General features: G+C 36.9%; 1 protein-coding gene across 9 annotated transcripts in view; it reads right to left on the bottom strand.

Moving 5' to 3' along the window:
• CASK (calcium/calmodulin dependent serine protein kinase) overlaps nt 1-21,161 on the bottom strand; it is a 195,196-nt gene that overhangs the window by 103,470 nt on the left and 70,565 nt on the right. For all 9 annotated transcript variants that reach the window (XM_048937650.1, XM_048937674.1, XM_048937683.1 and 6 more), the window contains exons 3-5: nt 11,767-11,872; nt 3,860-3,937; nt 1,194-1,266 (exon numbers count right to left, since the gene is read on the bottom strand). In XM_048937650.1, the coding sequence (XP_048793607.1) occupies nt 1,194-1,266; nt 3,860-3,937; nt 11,767-11,872 (257 nt within the window). The remainder of the gene's footprint in view (nt 1-1,193; nt 1,267-3,859; nt 3,938-11,766; nt 11,873-21,161) is intronic.

The following is a 21,161-nucleotide window of genomic DNA, read 5'->3' as shown; positions in this document are numbered from 1 at the left end:
CCTTATTACTTCACTTTCATTCATTCATATAATTCAGAAATCATTCACTTACCTTACTTCCTTTCAAAACACTGCCTACAGTGACATCTAGAGCTGAGATGCTGCAGTTAACTTAATGATCTATACATGAGCTTTATAGTTAAAATATTTCTGCTCAGCTTTTATCAAGATTAAACACTCATGTAATTGAGTAGCTTTATTTCTAAGGATGGCATTTAATAAAAACAGTGATTTTAAAATTTTCAAAGACTGGATAAGCTGTAAAAACATATCTACATTTTTCTGAGGAATAAGGCCACTGAAACTGAAATATGCTTTTGTTCAAGGACATCCTCCAATGACAAGTAATGCAGCTCCCAGGAAGACAAAGCCACATAACTATGGTGTTCATTCTAAAACTCACATGCTATTATAAGCAAACAACTAAAAGGATTCAGAACCTTCACACTAGAACAAGATCAGGAAACCTATCAGCGATTAAGAGGACAACAAAATGAACAAATAGCATGTATTCAAACTGAAGAGAGACAAACCAAAATTCTTAGGTTTAAACTCCCAACTACTTATACCATAATGCTTTGGGATAAAATACTTCCACAAACAATCACACAAATGTTACATAATATATACAGTGTTATTAAAGTGTTCCTAAAGTTGTAAGCATTTTAAAGTGCCCCTACAGCCTGTATTTCTCCTCCAAAACTTGTTCTCATAGTAACTAATATTAAAGACTGTTTGTAAACTGTGGGTAGTACTGCCAGTATTCTAGCATTTAAGGATACACTTATCTAAAGAATTTTGGTCTAGATGATTTGATAGCTTCATCTGTGCTGTCAAAATGATGTAATTACTCTAAAAACTCCAGTTTTATTTATGCAATTAATTTATACACAGGTTTTCGTAACAAGAAAATAAGTGCAAACACATATGAATACTCAGGAAGCAGAAATCAAAATGACTTCCAAAGTAATTGCAATCAAATGCATATGTAATCTGTGAACAAAGACTTCCCAAATGTTCTATACTGACAGAATTAGTGATAAGTGATAATCTCATACAATACAATAAAAATAAACACATGCTCATTAAATAGTTTTCTGTTATATAGGTCCCCTTTTCCTCTCCTTTAGAGAAACTATCAATGTTTAGTACTTCGTATTAATGCAGCAATGGAAAAAAATCCCATATCTTACCTTCACATCCCTGTGAATTATATTATTATCATGACAGTAACGTAGAGCTTCCAATATCTGTCTCATGTAATGACTGTAAAAAACAAAGACATGATAAATGACAATCCTGCAGGAAAAATTATTATGCAGATAACTACATTTAAAGAGTCTAACCACATAAAACATCAACCAACTAAACTGTATACAAGTTCAGCAGACAGGAGTTTATGTCTAATGAATAACAAAACCTAAAGTTTGAGGATTATTCTGATTGAACACAAGGGAACATTAGGAAAGAAAAATCTACATTTTCCATTATATAAACGTTTCAAACGTTCAATAATTCTGTTTTAGATGATGAAAGATTCAAGGGTCATAACAAAACAAGATAAGGAAAAAAAGTGGTATCGGTGCCTGATTTACCCACAATGGGACAGAACCAAGATCTTGACTTGCCTGATAAAGCAAGATTGAAGACTAATTTATTTCTCCTCTGTGTCTCCTAAAGGAGATTGAACATTGAAGGTTGCCAAGAGGTTGTCAAGCCTCCATCCTTGGAGACAGTGAAAACCCAACTGAACATGACCCTGATATTAACAGGTTGGCTGAAGTAGATAACTCCCAGTAAATTTCTAGGATACTTTCTCAATTGTTTTACTCATATATATTACATTGTGTCTCATCACATTAGAGACCATCATCTGCTGGAGAAGAACTCTGAGAAAAAGGATGTCCAGGTGGACAACAGGTTGGCCATGAGCCAGCAGCATGCCCTTGTGGCCAAGAAGGCCAATGGTATCCTGGTGTGTATTAAAGAGAGCATGGCCAGCAGGTCAAAGGAAGTGATCCTCCCTGTCCGCTCTGCCTTGATGCGGCCACACCTGGAGTGCTGTGTTCAGCTCAGGGCTCCCCAGTTTAAAAAAGACAGGGAACTTCTAGAGCAAGTTCAGTGGAAGGCAACTAAGATGATCAGGTGCTGGAGCATTTCCCTTATGAAGAAAGGCTGAGAGAGCAGGGACTGTTCAGCCTGGGGAAATGAAGACTGAGAGGGGATCTTATAACTGTTTAGAAATATCTTAAGTGCAGGAGCAAAATCGATAGGGGTGAACTCTTTTTGGTGTTGAGCAACAACAGGACCAGGGGCAACAGGCAGAAACTGGTACACAGGAAGTTCCAGACAAACGCAAGGAAGAACCTCTTTACTGACAGAGTAATGCAGCACTAGAATAGGCTGCCCACGTTGTGGAGTTGCCTCCTTTGGAGATATTCAAGACCTGTCTGGATGCCTGTGCCACTTGCTGTAGGGAATCTGCTTTAGCAAGCAGGTTGGATTTGACCTGCAGAGGTCCCTTTCAACCCCTACAATTCTGTGATTCTGTGATTCCATAATGATCTTGAGAAAAGAGAACGTATGCTCATCAAGTTTGTGAATGACACCAAAGTGCAGGTGTAATAAATACAGAGGGCAGAGCTGCCCTTAGAAGGACATAAGCAAGAGGAAAGGGCCAAAAGGAAGCTCAGAGAATTCAACTAGGACGAATGCAACATCTTGCACCTGGGACTGAGTAACCACTTCAAAGGTACATGCTGGATAGAGGCTCCAGTGGTACTGGCTGAGTTGCAGCTTTGCTGGAAAGGGAGTCATGGGTCTTGAACGACAGGAGGATTCAAGTGAGTCAGCAGCGTGCCCTGTCAGCCTATCATATCCCACAGCATGTTGAACTTACTCAGTAAAAGCATAACAAACACTTCAAGGAAAAATTTCATTACACTGATAAATTTAGAGTAAGTTCAACAGATATCAAAATGCACAGGAGGTTGGAGCACATGCTCTACAACAGGCTGAAGAAAACAAGATGTTTACTCTGGAGAAGGCAAAACTTAGGCGAGAACCTTGTAATAGTTTTTCCATACCTAAGAGGAGGTATGGAGAAGATGGAGCCAAACCCTTAACTGAGCCACAGAAGTCATACATTGAACTGCCATACACTGAACCAATAGATTCTGGGTGGTTACAGAGACACCATTATGCTCACACTGGATCAAGTTCTCCAGGGACACAGTGGAATGCCTGTCCTTGGAGTCTTTCTAGAACCAAATGGACAAAATTCATGACCCAAATGTAGAGCTGACTCTGCCTCTAGCAGGAAGTTTAAATAGATCACTTTCCACTTTCTATGATGCTAAAAATCTGAAATGTCTAGAAAAGCAAATATGTGAATCCCATGTGCTTTCATTTCAATTTTCATGTCATTAGGACATGAGGCTTTGCTGTCCTACAATTTTATACTCCCTTTGATATTAGCTCATCTGGTAAGTGAAAAGTTGAACTGACTATACATGAAAACATATAAAAAAGAAGAGGGTCCCACTAGCACAACCAGTAGAAGTCACACCTGTTAGGCCAAGTCACCAAATGCCAACATAGGAAAGATTCATAGAAAGACAAAGACAGAATTAGATATTGGATGTAAAATACTATTTTATTCAATATTCTCACCCAAATATAAAATTAGTAAAGACAAAAAGTTCTGAAATTCTTTTATTATGCTAATTATTGTAATAAACATTCAGATTTGGAAACAGGATTATTTATAGTATTCCCACTTTTAACTATTAGATTTGCAACAATATAGTCCATTTTCTTCCATTCATCCTGTGGGATTAATTAAAATTAGAATACATACCTGGCTACAGCCTCGCTGTACACAAATCCAGCATCTGCTCTCTTCACAATTTCAAAACACAGATCTGCTCCATCCATACTGCAGGTAGAAATAGGGAAAAGTGTTTAAGACATATAACTACAGTCAGTTACAGAAAAATGCTTAAAAATCAATTGATTCCACTAACATAAACCTTACATTAAAAATTCTGGATGTATATGCAATGTTTTATTAAATAAAATGGCATTTGAAAGGTTATTTAATACAGTATTGCTTGCCACAGGTTAATTTTTTCATTTCCCTCAGGTCACTCAAATCTTCATTAGCAAAATTAAACAGTTTCTCCTGTTGCTTAAACTGATCACTGAACAAGTGGAGGAGATAAAAGGGGAGATACAAGGTGGCTCGGAAAGTTAACAATTAAAGCATTACAGTATGTTAACTGCATTCCCAAAAGCATCATGAGAGCAACTCCCAAAGAAAGACTGTGTAAACACAAATTCTTAGTCAAACTGTATTTTAAATGGTGACTAACAAAAATATTCCAAAAATGCGGTACAGTCTTCCCAGTTATCATTCTTGTAAGGATAATTAAGAATCAAGTTATGTTATACCTCACAGCCTCTGTGAAGGTACTTGAAAACTGTGACACCACACATACTGTATTACTAACTTTGACAACTGTCTGTAGTCTTTCTGATAATCTAACTTCCCAAACTGAGCAGTGTAACAATTGTAGTTTTGAGTATATGACTTTTACAGTTCCTCAGCTAAAATCAGACTATCAGTTCCTCTAAAACCAAAGCAGCTTGATGTAGCATAATAGTCTTCCTTTTCTTTTACTTGTAAGTAACATATGGCAGATGCATATCTTGGAATGTTCACTGCTTGACAGGGCAAAGGAAGAGTAACAAGATTTAACATGAATAATCAAATCATGAACTGCAGTTTACACTCAACTTGGTACTTGCAAGAATGTAAAATGTAACATTGGTCATTTCCAATCATACAATCATAGGTTTCTGAAGGAGAGGGACTCATAAAGATCACTGACTGCAGCTTCAATCTCCACACAGCACTACCCAGAATTCAGTCCTCCTTTACTTTTTTCTCTCCACCAAAGACTCAAGGAGGAAAAAAAAAGAAGCTGAACTCACAGGGCATCTACGAAGCCATATTATCAAGGCTGTTTCAGCAAGCTATCTATAATGCCAACATAATAGTATTTTTGCTCTGATGCACACCTGTGTGGCATGAAGTATTGCATTGCAAGTAGCATGCAGAAGCTAACATTCCCAAATATGTCCAAAAGATAGTCCTCAGACTAGAGTACTAACTACAGTACGGACTGGTGGCACGTTAAGTAGGCAGAAGCATTTTCTTAGCCAGTTATTTCAGCATGTGATATTTTCAAAGCTAACAAACTCCACAAATTGATCACCAAACAATGATTGCACATTGCTGCATCAATATATTCCTCTCTAGTAGTTTTTCCTTTCTTGCTGAATTTCATAAAGCTTGTGTGTATACACAGCTACCTAATATCACTCAGATAATAAATATACTGTGCAGTGCTATGCATAGTATCATATAGCAGTAACAGGGTCAGGTTCAATGAGGATACTGTAAAACAGTATTTCACTCATAGAAAAGAAAACACCTCATATCAGCCTCTTTGTCAGCCCTCTCTTCCGAGAATTTATTCCAGCCAGATGGGAAATAAAACTGAAACCTGAGCAACGCCTTGTGCTACAAAGCATATGAAGTGCACAATTAACCACAATTAGGAGGTGTTATTTTTGTAAAGCAGCAAAACGTTTCAGAAGACTAGCGTCACTCCAACCTGCTGGGAACTACTGATCATTAAAGATGCAGCAGCACACAAGGCTGTTAGCACTATGAGTAGTTGCAGAGACAGAGTCAAGACTGCTGCTCCTTTACACTAACTTCTTTTAAACAAGGTGCTTACAATCAGAATGGTCTTTTAACATACATTTCTACCTCCTATGAATACATACCAGAATGCTTCATTTACAGCTTTTAATTGTTGGTGGCAGTTTTTCCCCCACTTTCCTCTCCCTTCCCCCCCCTATTTTTTTTTCATTTACTTTTAAATTACGGTGATACTCAAAATGGCTACCAGACCATCAGTGGTAATGTTTTAAAGCGACAGACTTGATTTTCAGAATAAATGTTTCTACATATAAAGATAGAGCTTGTATCACCCCAATGTTGTTGAACTTTATCTGAAAATCTTATGAAAATACGTAGACAAGGTTGCAAAAGCAGGAGTCAGCCTCAGTTATGAAACAAACAAACCCACAGAAAATACAGTCAATTAACAGACTAAAACTCAGCAATATCAGAACTACTTTTTTGCTGCACAAGCTGAAGGACATATGTGACACATTAAGCTCCTGAGATATTTGATGAACTGAAAATTCAGGAAACCTTAAGGCATTTTAATGCATATCAGCACTATGCATGTGAACACTGCAGCAGTACAATGAAAATAAAAAACTGGTCTCAATTAAAGCCCATTAAAATAGAGACAAAACGATAAATATATGTTGAAGACAGAAGCTGAAGATGCTGAAAATGTTCGTGATGAAACTACAGCACACACAATTTGAAAGAGAACCAGTCAGTACCAGTAGAGGGCACTCACGAAGCTATGTAAACCAACTCGGACAATCTCTGGTATTCACACCGAAAGGGAAAGCTACAGCAGCTCTGAACAGTGAGCTAACAGACATCTTCCCAGAATAACACATTTGAATTGTTTCAGGTAACAGTACCAACAACGTCCCTCAACTTCCCATACCTTACTGTTGATTATTCCATAGTTTTAACAGGGTTCAGGCATGGTTTGGATCAATGTTTATGTTTCTTTCATAGCTTTGATCAGTGCTAGTATACACTCACTGTGCTTTCCTACTATGCTTCACAAAACCAACAAAGAGTTGCAGCCTGCCCAGCAAGTTTACTCCTGAGCCATGTTCAATGCCAAAACCTATTCTGAGGCTGAGGCACTCTGAGGAACACATAGAATACTTCAGAATTCTGTATCTTAATATTTAAGTATGATAGCTTTGCATTTGCAGATGCCCTAATAATGTACAGCCTGCAACTATATTTATAGTTATTCCAGTCAGAATAACAAATAAAGGACAAATAACAAAGTACTCCCTCAGTAACATTCAATTCATATCACAGTGTAGCAGGTGAGTCTTCTGAAGTTTTACTAACATAACGCAACTTAAAAATAAATAGCCTGAAATAATTAAAGTTACAAAAAGTGCTGAAATTTCAACGAAAATTTGGTGCATTGAGACACTGATGCAGTTTCTCTGCCAAATTCTGTTACTTACTAGAAAAGAACCAAAAATCCATCCAAGATAAATATCCTCTGACTTTTAAGGCTTGCCTTGTCACCAGGAAAACCTGCACAGACTATTGTTTTGGGATCAGAACTGCTGAACTCTGGTTTTCTGTTAACTTCTGTCCATCAAATGAATGAAATCAACAAATATCAAGCAAAGGTGAGATTAAGAACTGATACAGCTTTCCTCAAGCCTGAGCTATCTTCACAGTCTCCTATCGCTTCTTCGACTGTAATCAGTAACTACCTCAAAGATCATCTGTGATGAAAACGAAACTGCATACCCAGATCAGGTAAATGACTAACCTTTGTGTTCAAAAGAAACCAAGCTACAATATACTAAAAAATGTGCACCACATCACTAAGTAAAAAAAAAATCCTACTGAACAAATTTAATGTCAAAAATACCTGTTCTTAGGTCAAAGGGTTTGATGCCCAGAATACTCTGTGCAATTTGACTGCCTTAAGGCATTTGGATTAATGGTTAGTCACTTTGGGCTCCTTTTCTGCCTTCAGGGAAAACCTGCATGTGTAGTGTGTAGAGATGCCTCAGATTTAATTGTTCAACAACTAAAGCTATGGCACAGAGAATCTCTAAATTAATGACTTCTTTAAGTGCACTGAATTTGAAAATATTTCATTTCACTGGGTATTTTCAGCATTTGGCCTGAACTTCAGATTTAGAAGCACGTGAAACTCCTTCAACTCTTTGAAAGGGTAGATAACCGCAGGACAAGGGGAAATGGTTTTAAGTTGAGGGAGGGAAGATTTAGGTTGGATGTCAGGGAATTTCTTTACTATGAGAGTGGTGAGGTGCTGGCACAGGCTGCCCAGAGAGGTTGTAGATGCCCTGTCCCTGGAGGTGTTCAAGGCCAGGTTGGATGGGGCCCTGGACAGCCTGGTCTAGTATTGAATGGGGAGGTTGGTGGCCCTGCATGTGGCAGGGGGTTGGAGATTCATGATCCTTGAGGTCCCTTCCAACCTGGGCCATTCTGTGATTCTGAGAAACTTTATTTTTCTTTCTGTAATCTCAGAAACCTGTTCTGACATGTAAAAATGTAGAACTTCCTTTATTTTTTTTTTCTTTTAAAAGTTAATATTCAAGCCTTGTTTTTATCCTAGATCAAGTATTATGAAAGTAAGGAAAAATAAAGTTACAGTAAAGCCGCATAAAAGATGAAGGACTACAGGTGAGACTACACTTAAAAATAAAACTAGAACAGTAATCCTAACAAGATGAAGTGAAATAATGAAAACAAGTTTTCACTCTGTAAGCTAAGGGGCTGTTCTATTTCACAGTACCATAGCAAAGTGGAATAGATAGCATTCCTTCATTTTTTTCTTAATGCTTTGACAAAGCCGCATGATTCAATGTTAGCAATCATAATTTAAATGCTATTAGCATACGCTTATCACAAACTCACATAACTGTAAGCATTTAAAATCACTCCTTTTATGAATTTGAGATTTTAAAACTCGAGCATTTTTACGTATGTTAGCTAGATGAAACTGCATATTTGTATGTATGTAACTGTATATCCAGCCTAACTGCAAAGTTATATGAGATTAACACCCAAGTGACAAATCTTAGAGTACACCATTAAAAGCAGAACACCTATGCACAGTGGTAGGAGAATATTACGTAAATTATAGAATCACAGAATCATTAGAGTTGGAAGAGACATTTAAAGGCCCATCTAATCCAACCTCCCTGCAATGAGCAGAGAATCTACAGCTCCATCAGTTTGCTCAGAGCCTCATCCAGTCTGGCCTTGAAAGTCTCCAGGGATGAGGCTTCCAACCCATATTTTACTTAAATGGCAAGATATTAAATATCTGGAATTCATTCTGGAATATCACATCTGAGCTTTCCAGTATGAGAAGTACTACCAGTTCACATACAGTGATTACACTGAAAAAAACCTCAGACAATGTATTTGTAAATCTAGAACATGGTTTTCAGACATTTCAAATGGACAATTTCCATTGTTTTAGAAATACTGAAGGCAGATGACCCTTATCAAAGTATTCTTGTTGATAAAGAGCAATGGTCATTAGAGAAACTAATAAGCAACAGAATACAAAAGCCAAAGCGATAGTTACATTCCAAATACAAATAGTGTTTATTGCCATGTGCACAAACTACACAGCAAATATTATTATGTGACAGAGACAGCACTGCCTGAAATATTACATTATTAGAAAAAATATGAAACAAAATAGATTTTCTATTTTCCCGATTCCATAAATCATAACTTGAAGATTACTTTCACGGCTTTTGGTGCTATAAAATGTTTCGTGTACTTCCATTGACTACACACTTGTATTAGGTAAAAGATCAAAGCTATCTTGGGATTCACCGTGGATCACTTGCTACAGAACTGTCAGCAAATAGCACAACAGAATGGGAAAGAAAATTGCACTGTATGGGAAGGAGTAGAGCCGGCCAAGTGTTAGGTGTAAGGCCTCTCTAGAGCAAGCAAGTATCTCCTTCATCAGAAGGGAGAGTTCACTGCTCTTCTGGGAAGCAACAGACAGGTGTCTGGGAAACCATCTGGCACAGGCACGTTCTCCCTCTTTTAATGGGCAATAACATTAAGCACTTCAATAATTTTACCTTAAGAGTAAGATTTTTTGGGATAGTGTCTGATTCTTACTTTGCACATCTATTATGGTCAACTGCTTATTTGTGATTTATTACAGTTTTACCTAACAGCTTACGGAGACCTACTGGTGACATGTGATGACTCCATTCTAAAGAGCACTTGAATTTGTCTATAAATGCTGTTAAAACTTACTTTGTTGCTGTTAAACTTAATTGCTGCTGCCCACATTCTATAATTCTTCTATGAATCATGACTTTTTAAATATCCACTTATTTTAACAAAAGTTTTTAAAATTGGGCACAGACTGTATTGTTTTTGCCCAAGCAGTACCATTTCTCACTTCCATTAGCCACACAACATACCTGCTTATTTAACTTGTACCTTTTCATAACTATGGATTTCACAGATGCTCAGGGTCATTTTAGCAGCTACTCCACGTAGCTCACAGTTTACAAAGCAGTAAGTGGACCTACGCATCATTTATGTGCAACTGATGGGACAAAGTTTTAGATTTGATTATTGCATTTGATTTATGCACTGGTCCTGAAATAATTTGCATGCAAAGAATCTGCCAGTCCACAAACAACCTGTCATTGCCTGGTCTGTCTCCTCTGTAGTGCAGTGTTGTCATCCTTTTCTTTGTCATTTCAGAATAACTAGCCATCAATAAAACATACCTTTTTGCATCAGACAGAACTTAGTTGAAAAGTAGTTAAGCTTGTTATAATAACAGCGCAATGAACAGGAAGCAATATGAGGGAAAGTAAGTCATGCACAAATACATAAATGCTTTTTACTAACTACAGATTTCTTATTAAGGTTATAATTACACAGTATGCCAGTCTATCAAATTTGGACAATACAGCCTTACTTCACTAAAAACACAGTCTTCTGCCAAATCACATTACCAAAGCAATCCCTCCAACATAAAACACATTGTGCCCACAACTCTTTCATTCCTTCCTACAGTTTTAGAGCAGGTGTTCCTACTATCTCATTTTCTATCACTCTAAGCTCCTAGCATGGTAAACAGAAGCAAAACCTAATTTCCATTTTAAAATCCTGTTAATTATCAGAGCATGTCTCCTCAAGGTGTACATTATTTCATATTAGGATAATGAAAGCCTCTTGCTCCACGTTTTGTGATTTACAACGTAAAACACAAAGCAAAAAAGTCAGTACTGAAACAAAACTTACAGAGAGGAAAGAAAAAACAACTATTTCAAAAAAATCTTATGTCTATAAACTTACCTGAAAAGACAGCAGAAAAGTTCAAAGCAACAACTTTTAGCTTTATGTCGATTTTTTGCTCTTCCCACCTAACTTGCTTTGTCCCTTAGCAGTAAAACTAACACGTGCAAATTATTCTTAAAGCGCATATCTCAAATCAAATTCTTTATCTAGGGAGCATTCCAATTCAACCTAACACATGGGGCAGGACATGGCTTGCTCCAACATATGAAGGTCAAATACATCACAAAACTAAAAGCAAGAAGAGAAATTGAGGCGGCATTACCCCATATGCCCACAGACTGGTAATACATAAAAGGGGAAAAGCAGAATAAGAGTTGGAAGGTACAAAGAAGAGAAGGAAATCTGAACATGGAAGATGCACAAGTTAGCATTCTGCATGTCTGGTTTCATTAGATTCAATCATTTTTAACTCATTTTCTTGTGTACCATACCAGGGACATTGCAGCCAAGAATGAACAGCAGGACTGTCCTTACAAAGCCACTTAGCAAACTAGTACTGGCCACTCAGACATCAGGACAGTGATTTTTTGTTTTTGGTTTTGTTTGCTACCACTTGCATATGTCTGAAAAGACTATTTTCGCAGCACTCAGTACTTCTCAGCTACAAAACAAGCAGGTGGAAGCAGACATACTTTAAGGACTGTGTTTAGTAAATGACAACAAAGGAAGCAAAGAGAGAAACTTACAACTCAAAAACCATATAAAGCATTCCATCTGAGCTGTATGTCTCCAGCAGTTCAACAATATGAGGATGCTTCAGCATGTGACAAATACTGGCTTCTCTCTTTAGATCTGTGGAAAATAATAAATTAGTATGTTAGCTGTATATTCAAGCTGTTGATTACTAAATAAAAAAATGAAAATTTAACTATCAGAATATAATGTTTGGACAAATGTACACCTCTGAAATTTATAATCTATTATTTAATCTTTATTAATAACACATTTGAGATTATATTTAATTGTTCTCCTTCAAAATGTTTTAAGTTAAACGACTCACATAGACCTCAAACAGTAAAACAAACAAACAAAAACTTAATCATCTTTCCTGAATTGACCAGTTAAAGATCTAGATCATAACCTGAAGAATTGTACTGCGATAAGTTCACTTTAAAGACATATAAACACATATATGTATATAGACACATAATATGCATACACATGCTGTATATATGCTGTTTTTATCCTAAATACCCTGTATCACTACGAGATTATCTCAAAATACATAAGACAAACTCTTTCAACACATTGCAGTAAGAACTATTAAAATTTGGAGATCTCGAGTCCAATCTCTTTGCTTAAAGCAAGGCTTAAAGCAAGGCTTGTCCAGCTGGGTTTTGAACACGTCCAAGAATGCAGACTCTACAGCCTGCAACTTGCACTGAAGTCTGATTACTGCTAAACTGAAAAATGTGTTTTCTTATATTTAAATTTCCTGCACTCCTTTCATGATTAAAAAAGAAAATCACAATGTATGAAATTACACTGACATAAATCTTAATCAACATTCGATAGCTTGCATCTCTGCTGTAAATAAGAAAAGCAAAAACAGTGGAGAATAAAGAGCAGAAACCATTGTAATATCTCTCTACACTTGAGAGATTTTGTTTTTGATCTAACAACACCCTTACTTACTTTGAGCGCAAATAAATCCTTCTTCTATTATAGAAAGAAAAAAATCCAACAAACCACACAGAATTATTTTTCTTTCCTCTTTAATGAAAATATTTGATATCTGTGTTATTTAATCTTCCTGAAGCATTTTTTTCTTCTTTTTAACATACCATCAGTATTCTAGAAAACTACCAAAATCTTAAATGAAGTCATGATGATTATATGGAAGAAAGGAAAATATCAGTCTGTAGTCTGAAGCAGATACTTTACTTTTCTGTTCACTTTTCATACAGTGTTTCCTTGTTGGAGAAACACCTACAAATGTATTTATGGGAAAATATGAAGACAGTTTCTTGATAAGAAACTGTTCCAGTGATCCAAATGATATTTCAATAAAGAAATTCACGTACACAGAGGTGAAGTTCTATTATCTAAGAAAGCAGCAGTCTTCATGTCTTCCACTATCTGAAGATACTCATTATCTCAGTTTATACATCACAGTGATGCAGAGGAATTACTAACACCATTCTGTACCGTTTTGTTCCATCACTCTTAGGCATCTGACACTAAACGATTACCAGCTCCTTTTCTAGAGAGTGAGGTTCCTCTCATCTTCCACTGAATTACACATCCAGCCTTTCCTAAACAGGAACACAGGTAAACATACTGAAGGATGTTTTAAGAGAGCAGCGATTCTGCAGATGCCTATAATCTCCAGAAAATATGGCAATTTTATTGTCTCTTAGTGCCTAAGGATGTTAGCAGTACCACACTTCACCATGGTATCTGATACCTATTTTTATACAGAAAATGAAAATCCAACAGCAAACCGCAGAAACTTCTGATTTATTTATAGGCAAGAATTGTGTTCAAAATAGTTTATTTTGACTGCTTACTCTATTAATTTATTGTGGTACCTATACATATATTTAGAAGGAAAGGAGAACTGTGAGGAAGAAAATAACACATGCTGCAATTTACCTCATTCATCTGTGCAATACGCCACCAGTGAAACAACTGCTTACTGTCTGAGCAACAGCAACAGAGAAAGGAGAAGCAGAATGTGGAAAATACGGTTTCTGAGCATGAAAGCAAATAAACACAGGTCACAGAACAAGGCTTTGGTATGACTACAGGGGCTTGAGGCTAAAAACAGAACAAAGCCCTATTTTAAAAACAGCAGGAAGTTGTTTAACAAAGGACCTATTAGAGAGGAAGAAAATTAGGTAAAGAGACAGGCCAACACACACCACATTGATTCAGAGAAGCCACAAGTCAGAAAAGGGGTGATGTATTCTGAGGTCCAGCTGGACTCTGACCCGAATGTCAAAAGATGCTATACTTAAGAAGGGAAAGGAGGAAGAAAGTCAGAGATGGCGAGTACATCTCATTCTTTTCACTTAACCTACATCGCCTGCTCATTCCTTTATCGAATGTTGAGTTAAATTTCAACTCCACATGTTCCTCAAGTGGAACTGAAATCCCAAGAAACTGCAGATATTGTTCAGCTCTGAAGAGAATCTAAAACCAAGCTGAAGTTTGGGCTGCAAACATGTGACCTAAGATGTCCCCAGAAAAATCACACTATTATCTTATGAATTGCCTTATTATCAGTATCTTAGTATTCTGATCATCATATAGAATACTGTTTATTTCCTGTGAAGCTTTCTGAACCTCTAGGTATTTTTCCTGCTCATCCTGAGCCAAAACATGCCTTCCTCCTAACACCCAAAAGAGCTTCAGGTCACCTCAAGAATCTGCCAACAGATTAAGTCAGCTTTAAGGGGCATGGGGTGGCACGTACCATTTACTAATGGCATACCAGCTTATGTTTTGAACATTATCTTTCACTAGTAAACTAATTTTAGCCAAACAAACATATCTTACAGCAAGAAAAGCATAAGCTTTAAAAACTTCTCTGCCAACACCATGAAATGCGTTTTTATGTATCTTTAATGCTTTGTTTAACTATGAGTTAACTGCTTGCTTAAAGCACTTCTATATATTTCATACACTGAGAATGTGATTATATATAATTATAACACATATATGGCATTACTAAGTTTTAAAAGGAAATAAGTTTATTTATTTTTTCATCAGAAAATTTATTCCTGTTTTGACCACCTATAAAATCCATCAATTAACGTCATTGTAATTCAGTGAAGATTTCAAAACTTTTCATGGCTGTAAACTGCAGATAGTAACACCACAGTTTGTGAGATGGTTAACCACAAGCACATCTCATTTTTATTTTGGGTCAGGAATATACCCTTGAAGCACATCTCCAAGTCATTGCACCTACTATCCTTTGGTATGCATCCCAGAGAAGTTGATGTCCACTCCAGCAAGACACAACTAAACTAACTTATGTACTTCAGAAATGTGCTCGATGCACTCCAGTCATTCAGGCCACAAGGTCAGACTAGTCATATCTCAAAGTTTGTTCTCTGAAGCGCATACAATACAGATGTTAGTACCTTGGTACCAACTGCTTCAACTCTGCAAATAAATTGGCATTAGTCTTGTAGTAGGTTAGCCTTGGCTAGCAACTAAACTCTCACCCACATTCTTGCTCACTCTTCCCCTACTAGCAAGATGAAGGGATTAAACAGGAAGAGATCAAGAAAGCGTGTGGGTTGAGAAAAAGATGGAGATATTGTTCACCAGTAACTATAGTCAACAATAAAAAAACACGACTTGGCAAAATTCATTTTCTGCATGTAAGTCAGCAAGAAAGAACCAGTGATGTTTCTTCCCCATAGATTATTCATTTATTTCCTGCATGGGAGAAAATTTCCCTTTCTCTTAACCAAAAATGCAGTGTCTTCGCGTGTCAGATATGCAACAGATATCTCATCGAATGCTTACATATCACCAAGTAATGTCTCCTGGCCTCAACAAGCAGTAAAAACTTTCCTGCCACCCCTGCCATACATTTTGGCGTGGCTAAAGCTCCACAGCAGCCAAGCTGATCTGTTTGCTGTTCCTCTTTATCCCATGCATGTTCTTGCCCTCTGCTCCACTGTGAAGCAGCCTAGAGCTTGTCATATCACACACTAAACCACTTCGGTGTGTTCCCACTGGCTCAGTGTCCTAGTGTGTGAAATGATCATACAGAAACTGGCATAAAATCAAGGTCAGGAATATGGAAGGAGGAAACATGGCCATGAAAGCCAGCACTATGAGCTGCTTAGGATGTTGCAAAATGTAAGAATAAGCATACAAACACACCTTTTGCTGCATAAACATCAAATCCTATACTTTATAATCTATCTGTAATCTCTCAGCTTTCAAACACATAAAAAAAAAAAAAGAAATAAATAAACATAGCTCACAAATGGCTCTTGATACAAAAAACCTGGCAATCAACAATTTCAATGACAATGTAGATGATCAATCTTCAATATTTTTCTCTTAAGGCTACTATGAAAAAAAAAAAGGGGGTGGAACTGAGGTGGGAGAAGGGACAAAAAGAAAATGCAATTAACATTTAATACTTAGAAACCAGATTGCACTTCTTCTATGCAGAAACTTTTAGAAATCTCAGTTTTGTGAAATCAAACTTCACAGATGCTTACTAAATTCAGAATAACTTTTTTTTCTATTCTATTCTCAGTGTTTAGATGTAAATATAAACGTAATAATGGACTTTCATGTTGAGCTGGATATCGTCGGACACTTAAGAAGCCAGTTCTCCTCCAGTTCACACTCCATCAGCTATGAAGAACACAAAATTGGTTCTCAAAAACCACTTCTCTCTCGTAACTTCCAGTACAGCCACCAGACTTGTCTAGAATCACATATCTAACAGACATGGTAAGTTGGTTTGCGTCCATGAAAACAAAATTTCCCTTCTTTTATTCATTTCCTCATTTTTATTGGAAAATAAGCAATGCTTCATGTAGAAGATGATGTATTTGAATAATGAATCAACTTGAACTAATAAGAAAGTGTTTAAGAATGTATGAAAGAGTATTAACAGCTGCCTATTACAGATAATTAAACACATTTGTTTCAATTAATTAAATAATCATTCTTAGCAATTTTTACAAAAAGGACACCGTAATCTTTCTCAAACAAGAATAAGCCCATATCTTTCATCTGAAATTTTACACATTCTATGTCCTCAAGTGTTACTCTATCACAGCAGGTTTAACGAGGTAGGAGAACAGAGGAAGAAGACAGGAACAGCAGGATTTCCTTAATAATTTTTCTGTTTTGTTTGTATGTTTTTTAGGTTAACAGTCTATACTCCAAAACAGTGTTAGTGGTTCTCTTGGCTGCTCAGCAGCTGCTTCAACAGTGCATCAAAACGCAAGTAAGACTGTGATAATCAGAATTAGTTTTATAAAACCCATAAATTAATTTAAAACAGAGGAAGGAGGGTTCTCTCTGTCAGAAGTTTGGACATTCAAACAGAAGTGGAGGATTTCTGAAGATGGTTAGAAAACTCTTCTGTAAAATCATCTAAAACGTTTTCTTTTTCCTATCCTTATTCTGTTTCAATAATTAATGAAAGGAAATTAGTCACTGACTGAGATATGATCAATCACATAATGAAAGTGCATTTACTGCTGATAACTACATTAGACTAAATCTCATGTTGCTACCAGGTATGCAGCACTGCATAAAGATCTGAAACACAAGACCTTTCCAATTACCATAGACCACGCTGTTACATTGCAAACAGCAATTTTAAACACTTCATGAAAACACAATGAATTTTTTAACAGAGCTAAGTGTAAGGGTGTGCAGCAGCTGTTCGGTCAGAATGTGCTCTGAAATTTCGTAAGAAGAGGAAAAAAACATAGTTAAAACACAAAGTGCACATCTGGTAAAAGAATGCTACACGTTTGAAGTGGCAAAATGCTCAGCCGCAAAGTTACAATGGCCTTCTGTACTGACAGATCTTTTAGATAGCCTGTCTAAAAAAGCTGATAATTTCATAATCAAGTCCTACTTCTCTTTCTTCCCCGCAATTTGCCAATTTTACAGCTTCAAGTCAACATGACTGCTTACAGATTGCTCACTAGGTGGCGACATAGTTCTTACTTTGATCTGGTAGCAACTGAACACAGACGGTATCAGCATTTATTTAGCTGTATAGAGCTTTCTGTTCACCCAGTCTAACGCTGCTAATCTGGTTAACAATGAATTCAGACCTAAGAATAAAAACAAATGTATTCCATTTTAAATAATTAAGATGCAGCCAGGGCTAAGCAAGATGTAGCAGAACCTTCTCTCCTGCAAGCTTAACAAGTCATTCCAAGCTGATGATTACACAGGTTGCCTCTTGTGCTGCATGCTGTGATAACTGCATTACACAACTGTAACAAATTTAAACACAGCATTGCTGCTGTAAGCCAGAAGTTTCCCCAGTAATCCACAGAACTTAACAGCGATGTACTTACTGTTTTGAAGTCCAGCAAAACGATCTAAAAATGTAGAGCTCGCAAATAGTTTGTTGAAATCACTGGAATTTCTGCTGTTCCAAATTTACACCAGATTATGTGTTCTCATCCCAATCACTCCCACAATTTTTTTTTTTTTTCTTCAGGAGTGTGCATGTGCATGGATGTGTTTAAGTGTTCTCTTCAGCCTTTGGTTAGGCAATATAGGTATAGGAGATAGAATCTTAGAATAGCTTGGGTTGGACAGAACCTCAAGGATCATCAAGCTCCAGTTCCTAACAATATTTGAGACTGTGCTAAAACTTTCTACAGCAAACTTTGACAACTCTTCAATATTTTGACCAAAATTCTTCCAGGCAATTCAGGTTAGCTAAAGGTTAGACTGTGCGGTCCTTTAAATGAGTTTTCAGAAGAGAGAACAACATTTATATTAAATAAGTGCCCTCAAAGACAGCATTATCACAAAAAGAATGTTAGTTAATCGTTTATAATTAAAAGTTACTTGCTTACAATCCTAATACTTCCAGCCTTCCTTTTGTTTGAAATGAGTTTTCTTCTGTAGCTTAGTTTTACCTGAACACAGTAACATGGAAATTTGACTTAATAACAACAAAGAATCTCAATTTTACAAGAAGTCTGGAATCTGGAATACACAAAGGAAATCTACCCTTACCAGACTGAGCTAATGCAGACAAACTGTCCTTACTTCTGTTCTAGGAAAAGTTAAAGAAGCCATGAGACTGCTGCTACTGAACACTATCATCCAGAAACAGAGAGTCCAGAGTCACTCAGAAAACACAATCAGTTGTCCTGGATGCCTATCATACAAAAATTAGTTGCTTGTTTGGATTAAAGCTTCTCTGGCCTAGAACTCCTGGGCTCTGTATAAGCAACACTAAATCAGTTGCTCACTGATATCAGAAATGAACTGGTATAGCATTAGAGTCCAGACAACCAAGGAAAAGCTGAATTGAAAATATCAATCTGCTCTGATGGAATCGATTCTACAGTGCCAGGTAGCTCAGATAAGGACAGCATTTTAGTTGCGGTAGCAAAACATGCAGGACAGGTTACTTTGAAGTTTTTCTAAGGTAATTTAATGCAAATTGCACTGTATGTTGCTGAACCAGGCTGAGTACCAAAAGCTCGTTCCATATCAAACTCTATGAACAGAATCAACAAGGCACTGAGGAGAAAGATGCTGAGATAGATAACTACCTGACCATTTTTTAGGATGATATAAATTCTCACTAAGTAGGAGGTCCTGTAGACTGGTGTACTAGCCCTAAAGAAAAAATGCCTTAAGAAAAACTTTACTTGCGCTCATTAACACACCAATGTCAGAAACCAGTAAACTCCTTCAAAGCAGCAGTAATCTAAATTATAAATATGTAAAGGGTGAGTGCCAGAAAGATGGAGTCAGGCTCTTCTCAGTGACATCCAATGACAGAACAAGGGGCAATGGGTGCAAGCTGGAACACAAGAGGTTCCACATAAATACAAGAAAAAAAATCTTGGTGAGGGCAACAGAGCAGTGGAATGGGCTGCCCAGAAAGGTTGTGGGGTCTCCTATTCTGTAGACATTGAAAGCCTGCCTGGACACATTCCTGTGCGATCTAGTCAAGGCATTCCTGCTGAGGCAGGGGGATTGGACTAGGTGATCTTTTGAGGTTCCTTCCAACATTCTGTGATTCTGTGAAATCAGAAAAAGCCAGTTTTGTTTTGCTGCACTTCTGCATGTACTTCCTTTTGCGATTATTACCAAAAGTTATGGACTTTTTTTTCTTTCTTTTGTTAATTGACCCACTATAAAACAAGTTTTTTAGAAGTGCGCACGTCAGTTCAGTAATCAAAGACAACACTACAGAATGTATCATTTACCAGCTTTTTCAGGATTTTGTACCAAGAAAATAACAAAATCTCATCTGAACTTGTTACTTTCACATGTTCATGAAATACTTCTATGTACTTCCTATTAAGCACAGTACTTTTTCCCTTCCCCCATCCCCACTTTCCTTTTGACACTTGTGTAGTTGCAATAGTCTTTTCTAGCCTCTGAAATCTGTCCCCTTCAAACATCTCTCTCCTTTTTATTCCACAATAATTAAATACTAGTATTTAAACTGGTGCCACCGAGCTGAAATTTTGTCATGTCACACCTCCTCTAGGAACAAGGCTTTAACTTGTCTTGTATTGTACAACTGACAGATGCAACATATCCACACAAGGAATCTATCCAATGACAATTTTGTAAAGTAATTTGAATGGTATTTCAATTAAAGGCCATCTGAAAAGTATTTTTTTTCAAAACATACACGAGTATAATGATACTCAAGGGACAATTCTTCATCAGTCCACATATGAAGAGTTTATTACCTTCATTTCACCAAAGAATTAAGAAAACAGTACTGCATTTCTTTTATTTTCTGGTGATGAGTGAAGATAAAAAAAAATACCTGGAACTCTTACTTGGCCAAAATGAGTTAAAAACAAAACAAAACAACAAACAGTTCAGTCAGCTAATTCTACCAGTGCAACCTGGAATTCTATCAGAAAGCAGGAGATACAGACTTGGAAGCACACCTGCACTGCTTTTTGACTAATTTCTGAGAATCTTCCAACATCTCTGAAACTCAAGAATCCCAAAGTAATAATTTACAGCAGCTTCCTTCACTGTTGCAGGGTATTTTGAGGGAATGACATCAATCTATAACACCCTGAAATAACTAGATGGGGATAATGGATTAGACTCCCCTTTTGACAGAGCAAAGGTTATTTTAAGTGCTCACACTCATAGAACAGAATGCACATTATTTGTGTGTAAAGGAAAGGCCTGACTCAAATTTCTTCCAACTAACCTGCCCTATGTCATTTCTACATGTTCAGCATGATAGCTGCTTTCTTTCTTTAGTACCCAAATGGTAGTGGTGATTAAATAAGGCTAGAACAGGATATTTTAAATTCTGCCCACTTATTTTGCTCTTATGTGCAAGAGCAACCAGAAGCTTGTAACAAGATTAAGTGGTCAAAAGATACACCCACTCCTATCTTTTAGA

The sequence above is a fragment of the Lagopus muta genome, chromosome 1, assembly GCF_023343835.1.
Source record: "Lagopus muta isolate bLagMut1 chromosome 1, bLagMut1 primary, whole genome shotgun sequence".
NCBI classification, from domain to species: domain Eukaryota; kingdom Metazoa; phylum Chordata; class Aves; order Galliformes; family Phasianidae; genus Lagopus; species Lagopus muta.
This window is presented reverse-complemented; position numbering and strand designations above follow the sequence as displayed.